This window comes from Sapajus apella, unplaced genomic scaffold (assembly GCF_009761245.1).
Source record: "Sapajus apella isolate SASKATOON/1434 unplaced genomic scaffold, GSC_monkey_1.0 scaffold12, whole genome shotgun sequence".
Lineage (NCBI taxonomy): Eukaryota > Metazoa > Chordata > Mammalia > Primates > Cebidae > Sapajus > Sapajus apella.
The window spans coordinates 8,884,151-8,893,844 of NW_022436952.1; the positions used below are offsets into that span (position 1 = coordinate 8,884,151).

Sequence of the window (9,694 nt, forward strand, 5' to 3'; positions counted from 1 at the left end):
GTAGCTGGTATTAACAGGTGTGTGCTACCACACCTGGCTCATTTTTTTGTATTTTTAGTAGAGATGGGGTTTCACCATGTTGGCCAGGCTGGTCTCGAACTCCTGAACTCAAATAATCGGGCATGCTTTGGCCTCCCAAAGTGAGCCACTGTGCCCAGCCTTCAAATTTAAGGTCTTAATTGTAGTTCTTAAAAAGCTAGAAAGCAAGACCTAAATGTATGTTTTCTGTGTGATATTTTCATCTTAACATAATTTTTACTTGGCTGCCAGCCAGGGAGCCGATGCTTTTGTCTTCCTATTTAAGCAGCTTCCAAAGAAGCTTTTCTCAGATTCATGCCATTCTGGGAAGGAAAGTTGGTGGACCGTGCTGTACTCCTTCCCTTGGCTCAAGTTAGATTATCACCTCAGAGAGGTGGCTGCTTTGGCCTTGTTCTGATCTTAGTAGGGGTACCATGAAGTGTTAACAAAAATGTTTATTGTTTAAAAAGAGGAAAGTGAAATTTGAATTGCACTTGCAAATTCATAGAATTCATGTAACTAAGACCCTATGTCATTTTACAGTAGTCTTGTTACTTCTCAGCTATGCTGCCAGGTGAGACTTGGATCCCCTCAGTATGAGCTAAGGCTTGGCTGTGAGTTCATCCAACACATCCTGAGTGCTCCTACGTGCCATGGAGTAACTGATAGCTTTACACCAAGAACAAAATAAGTGCAGCTCCAGCTCTCTCCACCTGGCTAATTTTTATATTTTTAATAGAGATGGGGTTTCATCATGTTGGCCAGTATGGTCTTGAACTGACCTCGTGATCCACCCGCGTCAGCCTCTCAAAGTACTGGGATTACAGGCATGAGCCACGACACTCAGCTTTTGTTTTTTTTTTTTTTTTTTTTCCTTCTCTGAGACGGAGTCTTGCTCTGTCATCCAGGCTGGAGTGCAGTGGCACGATCTCAGCTCACTGCAACCTCTGCCTCCTGGGTTCAAGCGATTCTCCTGCCTCAGCCTCCTGAAGTGCTGGGATTACAGGCATGAACCACCACACCTGGCCTGACAATCTCGTAAGGGACACATATACTCATCAGGATTAGGGCACAACTCGACAAAATAAACTGTCCGTGGTACCAAAATTGTACCTTGCAATTTTGTTTTATAGCTGTTTGTCAAAACACCGACCTTCTCTCAGCCCGGAGAGTTTGGAAGTGAGGAAACATTTCTCACAGTTCAGACATGAAGTTAGCCAAACTGTTAACATGCATCCAGACTTCATTATTTACAAAATAATTTGGTTTTTTTTATTCCTGGGATTATTTATTTCAAGAGACAGAGTCTTTCTCTGTTGCCCAGGCTGGAGTGCAATGGCACAATCTCAGCTCACTGCAACCACCGCCTCCCGGGTTCAAGTGATTACCCTGCCTCAGCTTCCCAAGTAACTGGGACTACAGGTGTGTGCCACCAAACCCAGTTAATATTTCTATTTTTTTAGTAGAGACGGGTTTCACTATGTTAGCCAGGCTGGTCTAGAACTCTTGACCCCAGGGGCTTCGCCTGCCTTGGCTTCCTAAAGTGCTGGGATTACAGGTGTGAGCCACCATTACCGGCCATTCCTGGGATTATTTAATAAGTCATTTTTGCAGCTTTGCTATTGTAGCAGGGTCTTTCTGTCAGAGATGGTATATACTCTGTCAATTCAGAGCTTCCATTTTTCATTAAAATGAGTTCTACTTCTTGAAAGTCCCGCAGTCTTCGAATGTCTTGGTCCTTAATATGGAAAAGAAATTATATCATGCTTAATACATATGAATGTATTTAAAAGGTTTAGTATTGCTCAGCATTTTGGGTTCTGAACCCTTAAGTTTTTGTTTTTGTTTTTTTTTTTAGAGAGGGTCTTAGTCCTGTCACCAAGGAGGCTGGAGTGCAATGGCATGATCTCGGCTCACTGCAACCTCCACCTCCCAGGTTCAAGCGATTCTCCTGCCTCAGCCTCCCGAATAGCTGGGATTACAGACACCTGCCATCATGCCTCGCTAATTTTTGTATTTTTAGTAGAAATGGGATTTCACCATGTTGGTCAGGCTGGTCTTGAACTCCTGACCTTAGGTGATCTGCCCACCTTGACCTCCCAAAGTGCTGGCATTACAGGCATGAGCCACTATGTCTGGACCCCATAAGATATTTCGGTTATTTATTTATTTATTTATTTTGGAGACAGGCTCTCGCTACGTCACCCATCTTGGAATGCAGTGATGCAATCACAGCTCGCTGCAGCTTCAACTTTCTGGGCTCAAGCAATCCTTCCACTTCCACCACAGCCTCCCAAGTCCACCACACCCAGCTAATTTTTGTATCTTTTTGTAGAGAGGGTGTCACCATGTGCCCAGGCTGGTCTCAAATTCTTGAGCTCAAGTAATCTGCCCACCTTGGCCTCCCAAAGTGCTGGGATTACAGGCATGAGACACCACACCCAGCAGGTGTTTGTTTTTAAGGCATCTGGAAAGTGGGATCATCCCTTGACGTGTTAGTTTACAAAGAATATACACTATCAGCCAAAACAAAGAATTGATTTTGCCCTCCGAGCAAACTGAAAAAAAAAAAAAAAAAAAAATTGCCAAAGGCACACCTGTTATCCCAGCACTTAGGAAGCTGAGGTCAGGGGCTTGAGAACAACAGCCTGGGCAATATAGCAAGACCCATTTCTAAAAAAATTTAAAAATTAGCAGACTGTGATGGTGTGCACCTGTAGTCCTAGCTACTCTAGAGGCTAAGATGGGAGGGTGGCTTGAGCTGAGGATTTCGAGGCTCCAGTGGGCTGTGATCATGCCATTACATTCCAGTGTGGATGACAGTGAGACCCTGTCTCAAAAAAAATTAAAAGTTGCCAAAAGAATTTTGAAAGCTTAAAAAATATTTTCCAAGGCCGGGCGCGGTGGCTCACGCCTGTAATCCCAGCACTTTGGGAGGCTGAGGCGGGTGGATCACAAGGTCAAGAGATCGAGACCATCCTGGACAACATGGTGAAACCCCGTCTCTACTAAAAAAAAAAAAAAAAAAAATCAGCTGGGCATGGTGGCATGTGCCTGTAATCCCAGCTACTCAGGAGGCTGAGGCAGGAGAATTGCCTGAACCCAGGAGGCGGAGGCTGCGGTGAGCCGAGATCGCGCCATTGCGCTCCAGCCTGGGTAACGAGAGCGAAACTCCGTCTCAAAAAAAAAAAAAAAAATTTTCCAAATAAGATTTCCTTTCCAAAATTAAAAATACCTGTATTTTGAATCTGGGAAATATATAAAAATGCAAAACGATCTTTGTTTCCTGAGATTTCAAGTACTTAGCAAACCCATCCTTTGCTAAGCAAATAAGGGTGGGTTTGTGTTTTCTTTCCTGAGGACCACGCCATTTTTTATTAACCAGTCAGTTTTGCAGAGATTGGTGGAGCCAAAAGTACTGAACTAGAGTCCTAAATTGGGGAGTCACTTGTCGTTCAGTTTTTTTTGGGGCGGGGAGGGGGGAGATGGAGTCTAGCTCTGTCACCAGGCTGGAGTGCAGTGGTGCCATCTTGGCACACTGCAACCTCCGCCTCCCATCTCCCCAAGTTCAAGCGATTCTCCTGCCTCAGCCTCCTGAGTAGCTGGGATTACAGGCACGCGCTGCCATGCCGAGCTAATTTTTGTACTTTTGGTAGAGACAGGGTTTCACCATGCTGGCCAGGATGGTCTCGATCTCTCGACCTTGTGATCTACCCACCTCAGCCTCCCAAAGTGTTGGGATTACAGGCGTGAGCCAACACACCTGGCCCATTTACAGGTTTTTAAAAGGTTTATGGATTAGGTGTGCAAATCTATGACCTACCTACTATGTTTGGCCATTCCGTAGCCAGGATTTCTGGTGTCATGAAATGCAAAAGGTACACGGTTGGCTCCAGCAAACATGATGTCACCCACTGTGGCTCTGCATTTAGAAACTCACAAACCTCACCTTTCTGAGCAGGGTGTTTGGTAGCTTTCTGATCTTCTCCACTTGCTCTGGATTAATCCCCAGTTCACAGCAACTCACTTTTAGTAAGTTTTGGTAACTCAGTTCTTGTCTCTTCAGTTCAATTTCAATGAAGTCATTTTCTTTGGGGCTCTGAATTCTGACTTTAAGCACCAGCTCTAAATCACCCATAAATTCAAAATACGGTTTGTAAAGGAAACAAAATACCCGTTAGAGATTTTCATATATATTATGATAGCATAAATAATCCTAAAAACTGTTAAGTAGACATGGAGCTTTCATGGGCACATACACACTTTGCATTAGCTGAGGCTGCTTTTCTTGGAGCACTGGGCAAGCTCTAGGAGACATGCCCCCATTCTATCCACTGAAACAGAAAGTTTGCCGCTTTAAGCCAGCCAAGGATTTAAAGTATGCAATGGATATTTAAACACAGCACCCTTAGGCAGTACATAGCAGTGGCTCATACTTTGTTGCTTATCTGGAAAGCTTCAGGGAAATGTGTAGCCCAGGGGCCCTGGTATCCTTAAAGAAGCTGTTGTGCAGAGGAGCAAATCGCTCTTGAGATTCCTCCCCACCGCCCCCACTCCTCCAGAAATAGGATAATTCTACCATCTCAGGACAGCGGCACTGTATTCCAACTTAACTGTCCTGAGAAGATGCAGAACGAACTAAAAGTCCAAAGAAAAACCAGATGGTCGGTTTGGCCTTGCAACATGGTCACATAGGGGCCGACTCTTCACCTAGACAGGTGTCACTGGGTTTGTTGTTATCACTCAGGTCCATTGGCAAGTGAGGATTTGTGCCTTCTTGTTTATCTTCACCTGGGAAAGAATTAGGAGAGAACTGAGAAGCAGCAGGACCTCTCCAGTTGGCTGTCTGCCAAAGGACACAGGTGCCCCACTTCCACTTCCTGCCCTCCAGCTTATCCTCCCCTTCTCAAGGGAAAAGGCAAGTCAGGAAAAGGGCAGCAATTACTTTCAGTCTTGAAGAGTAATTTTCTTTAATCACCACTCAAATCATGAAAAGGAGCTGAGGCAGTATTTTTAAATGGTGCGTAATCTGGGGAAGAAATATTTATAATCTCTGTGCTTAGCTCAAGTTTTTACTTAAATATTTTTGGCACAGAGTGCTTTATGTCTTCAGTTCTCTAGCAGAGACACAGTTAGGAGGGTGCCTTTATAAGGAGAAATGTTCTCACCCAGAGGGAAGGGAAAGGAGTGAATATTTAGAGTGCTTTGCATATGCCAGGCCTTTTGGGTACTTCTTTCTTTCTTACAATATCCCCAGAACATGTTGAAAGCCTGCTGTGCACCAGGCACTGGGCTAAGCCCTGGGGAACTCATGATCAAAAACCCCAAAGATGTCTCTGTCCCCCTGGAGTTTGCAGGCCAGCAGAAGAGACAGATGTTAATAAATGGGAAATCACAGTTGTGGGGGGCATGGTGACTGTGAAATATACAATTCTTTGAAAGCACGTTAGGGGTCACGGGAGACCTCCGTCAAGGTTGACATTTGAGCCATGTTAGGGGTCACGGGAGGCCTCCGTCAAGGTTGACATTTGAGCTGACATGTGAAGGATGAATAGGCTTAACTAGATCCAGAGGGCAGAGGAGGTGAAGAGCTTTCAGTAGGGCCCTGTAGAGAGTTCAACATGACTGCAGGGCCGAGAGCCTGGAGGGAATGAGTGTTAGGCAGGGGCTGGTTAGTCCAATTACGTAGCTCCTGGTTGTATGAGGTAACATACACAATGAGTGTGAAATATACCTTGGATTTTGGAGGCAATTAAAAAATGTTCATACTTATATGTTGATATGATTTGTATATAGTGGGGAGAGTATATTATTAAAATTAGTTTTACCTGATTTTACTTTTTGAAATGTGGCTACTAGCAATTTTAAATTACATGTAGGGCTTGCATTACATTTCTATTGGGCAGTGTTTGTCTAGAGGAAAGTTTGTGGTCTTTGTCCTAAAACACCACCAAGCTTGCTATTTTAGTTTTTTTTTTCTTTTTAAAAAATTATTTTTTTTAATTTTTTTTTTGTAAGACGGGGTTTCACTATGTTGGTCAGGCTGGTCTTGAACTCCCGACCTCAGGTGATCCGCCCGCCTTGGCCTCCAAAGTGCTTGGATTATAGGCGTGAGCCACCGCACCCAGCCCGCCATTTTAGTTTTTAGCAGAGAGCTGCCATAATCAGATTTGTATTTTGGAAAAAAAGAAAATCTTCACTGTTCCCAAAAGAATGTGTGGGGGGCCAGGCTCGGTGGCTCATGCCTGTAATCCCAGCACTTTGGGAGGCCGAGGCAGGTGGATCATGAGGTCAGGATTTCGAGACCAGTCTGACCAATATGGTGAAACCCTGTCTCTACTAAAAATACAAAAATCAGCTGGGTGTTGTGGAGCCTGCCTGTAATCCCAGCTACCCGGGAGGCTGAGGCAGGAGAATTGTTTGAATCCGCGAGGCGGAGGTTGCAGTGACCCCAGATCACGCCATTGCATTCCAACCTGGGCAAAGAAGTGAGACTCCATCTCAAAAAAATAAATAAATGAGGCCGGGCGCGGTGGCTCAAGCCTGTAATCCCAGCACTTTGGGAGGCCGAGGCGGGTGGATCATGAGGTCAAGAGATTGAGACCATCCTGGTCAACATGGTGAAGCCCCGTCTCTACTAAAACTACAAAAAATTAGCTGGGCATGGTGGCGCGTGCCTGTAATCCCAGCTACTCAGGAGGCTGAGGCAGGAGAATTGCCTGAACCCAGGAGGCGGAGGTTGCGGTGAGCCGAGATCGCGCCATTGCACTCCAGCCTGGGTAACAAGAGCGAAACTCCGTCTCAAAAAAATAAACAAATAAATAAATAAATAAATAAATAAATGAATAAGAATCCTGTGGGATATGGACATTATTCCTTTCCTTTTCAGACAGGAAAATTGAGGCTTAAAGGGGAAGTAACTTGCTCAGGTTGGTAAATGGACGGACATGAATGTGACCAGGGCCAACTATATAATTTGCAGAGCCGAGTGCAAAAGGAAAATGAAGAGGAATCCAGTTTCCTCTTCTCGCAAGCCTCGGCTCCAACCCCTGGCAAATGGGCGACGCCCGAGGGATTGTGACCTCCCCACTTGAACGCACCAACTACCTGGATGGGGGTGGGTGAGAGAGTCCAGGGCTGCCTGCCACGCCTCCACTTCTGATCCTTGTTTTGCCTGAGCTCCCGAGGGGGACAAAGGTGACAGTGGAATGAGGAACTCTGGCAGAGGATGACAGCAGTGGTGGGGCTGGTCTGGGCGTGGAGACCACACGCATGAGCTGAGGCTCCAACTCCTAACCCCGGCGCATGCTTCACTGTCTCATCTGACGCCACTTACAAAACAAGTTCAAGGCTAAAATTATGACACATTTCAAGTCCACAATCACAGAACATTGAACCCCAAGCCCGGGGCCTTTCTGAATGCAGGGCCCTGGGCAAGGGCACTGATCACAGCCTCATGAAGTCAGCCCTGTTCGTGCCACCCTGCCAAATGCCTCTAAGGAGAGGAGATGCTCCTGCCCAACTCAGCCCCCTCCCAGGACAGCAATAATGTCCCCTCCCCTAGTGAATGGGGATCTGCAGTCTTCTCTTTGCCTTTCAATTTCGGGCCCTGGAGTCAGCTCAGGGCTGTGGCCCCTTCTCAGGCAGCCCCTGGGGAGTTTGGCCCCAGCCCACCTGCCAATACCTGACCTGATGCCGATACCTGATGCAGATACCAGTACCTGGCCTGAAATGAGGCCTTCCTGCCTGGCTAACTCACCCAGTACAGCCTGAGAACTTGCCCTGCCCAGTCCACTACGTCTGAAAGCATTTTATTCTGTGATTAATGTGTCAGCTCTGTGAATGGACAGGGTCTCATGGAGGTCAGAAAGCATGCCCTTTGCACTCAGGCAGATTTGGGTCTGAATTCCTCTGCCACTTAGTAGCTTTGACACCTTAAGCAAGTTACATAACCTCTCTGATCTGGAAAATGGGGTTAACAATCCTACCTCACAAGACTGTAAGAAGTCAGTGAGAAAGTACACAGAAGGTACGACTTCCCAGCAGTGGTGAGCACCAGTAATAGCTGGCTGCTATTATTATTTACTGTAGCTATGGACACTTGCTTCCTTCTGCAAGGACCTGTGATCTAGTTGCGCTGGGTTTCACTACCCCACTGGCAGAGCAGGGGAGGCCATGGGGCACTGCTGGCCACAGCGTCACCCCTGTTCCAGCCTTCCCCAGCCCACTGTCTCATGTTCCTTGAGGACCATGTCGGGAACAGGACTCCCAGACTCACCTGCTGGCTTCTCCCCGATGTCCTGTTCCGGTTCAGCCATGAGTCGCCTCTATAGTCTGTCAGATGTGCAGCCTCTCTCGCATTTATTCACAAGCTCCCAGCCAAATAAAAAGCACTTTCTAAAGCCTCAGCACATCTGTCTGCAATGCAAGAACAGTGTGTTCTTGTCAGCCCGGTGAGACAGCGCAGGGTCATTTATTTTACAGATAGGGAAATGGAAGCTCCGGTGTGTTACATGAATTGCAAGTGAAGGGAGGTTCTGAAGTTCAAGGCTCCATACTCCCTTCTCAGGCAGGCCAGTAGTACTCACCCAAGGGAACGGTGCCCTTTGGAGGAGAGGCCTCAGAGGCGCAGCAGGAACCCAGCCAGACCCTAGAAGGGGCCAGGCTCTCCTTGGAAAAGGTTGCTAGCTTCCACATCAAGGGTAAGACAAAAAAAAAAAAAAAAATGGCCGGGCACGGTGGCTTACGCCTGTAATCCAAGCACTTTGGAGGCCAAGGCGGGCAGATCACCTGAGGTCGGGAGTTCAAGACCAGCCTGACCAACATGGTGAAACCCCATCTAAAAAAAAAAAAAAAAAAAAAGATAAGACAAACCAAACATTTTGTTTCTCGGTTTGAATGGACTCTTCCTTCTCTCCATTTTGCTCTTTTCTCCCAGCCCCTTCCTCAGCAGCTGTGCGTGACAAGAAAGAAGCAGGAAGACCCCTCCATACCTGGGAAGGTGGCCTTGGTGATGATCCTGGATCCCCTGATTCTAGACATCAAAATGGAAGAGGCAGAAGCTGGAGCAAGAGGTTCAGTGAAGAATGGGTGGGGCTGGTCAAAGTCCTGGTGAGGCTACTGCCTCAAAGGCAGGCTGAAGACAGGAGGAGGTGCAAGGATAGGAACCCAGATGTTCTGGTGACGCGCACATTTCATTTAACCCTCCAGTGACAAAAGACGGGGCAAACAGACGGAGCATCAGGGTAGGCCTCAGCATCAAAAAGCTGGAGAGATCTGGCCGGGCACAGTGGCTCACACCTATAACCCTAGCACTTTGGGAAGCCAAGGCAGGTGGATTGGCTGAGCTCTGGAGTTTGAGACCAGCCTGGGCAACTCGGTGAAACCCTGTCTGTACTAAAATACAAAAAATTAGCTAGGTGTGGTGGCATGCATCTGTTGTCCCAGCTACCCGGGAGGCTGAGACAGGAGAATCGCTTGAACCTGGGAGGTGGAGGTTACAGTGAGCCGAGATTGCGCCATTGCACTCCAGACTGGGCGGCAGAGCAAAACTCCATCTCAAAACAACAACAACAAAACAAAACCAAAAAAATGCTGGAGGGAGCTATGGCGATCATAGCCCACTGGCTCTCAAACGTGGTATGCGTTGAAGTCGCCTGGAAAGCTCTAAAAACTG

At 47.0% G+C, this 9,694-nt stretch overlaps 1 protein-coding gene across 3 annotated transcripts; it reads right to left on the reverse strand.

The window, feature by feature from the left end:
- Window positions 1–1,505: 1,505 nt before the first annotated feature.
- ANKRD40CL (ANKRD40 C-terminal like) lies at window positions 1,506–9,340 on the reverse strand. 3 transcript variants are annotated; one of them, XM_032280043.1, is made up of 5 exons: window positions 9,012–9,339; window positions 8,297–8,436; window positions 4,729–4,809; window positions 3,968–4,143; window positions 1,506–1,756 (listed from the first exon to the last, which is right to left on the reverse strand). In XM_032280043.1, exons 2-5 carry the CDS (start codon window positions 8,334–8,336, stop codon window positions 1,613–1,615), a joined length of 441 nt encoding a protein of 146 aa, XP_032135934.1. In that variant the 5' UTR covers window positions 8,337–8,436; window positions 9,012–9,339; the 3' UTR covers window positions 1,506–1,612. The 3 variants fall into 3 exon arrangements, with proteins under 3 accessions (XP_032135934.1, XP_032135935.1, XP_032135936.1); XM_032280044.1 differs by lacking the exon at window positions 9,012–9,339 and adding an exon at window positions 8,607–8,720; XM_032280045.1 differs by lacking the exon at window positions 8,297–8,436 and having other exon boundaries at window positions 4,729–4,815; window positions 9,019–9,340.
- Between the last annotated feature and the right edge of the window lie 354 nt (window positions 9,341–9,694).

Bases quoted from the DNA above. Each gene is read 5' to 3' on its own strand.
- ANKRD40CL (XM_032280043.1), bottom strand. From the start codon at position 8,336: ATGGCTGAACCGGAACAGGACATCGGGGAGAAGCCAGCAG. The intron at 4,810-8,296 runs GTGAGTCTGGGA...ATTCTTTCCCAG, and splicing joins CATCGGGGAGAAGCCAGCAG to GTGAAGATAAACAAGAAGGC. The intron at 4,144-4,728 runs GTGAAGAGTCGG...TGGGTGATTTAG, and splicing joins ACCCAGTGACACCTGTCTAG to AGCTGGTGCTTAAAGTCAGA.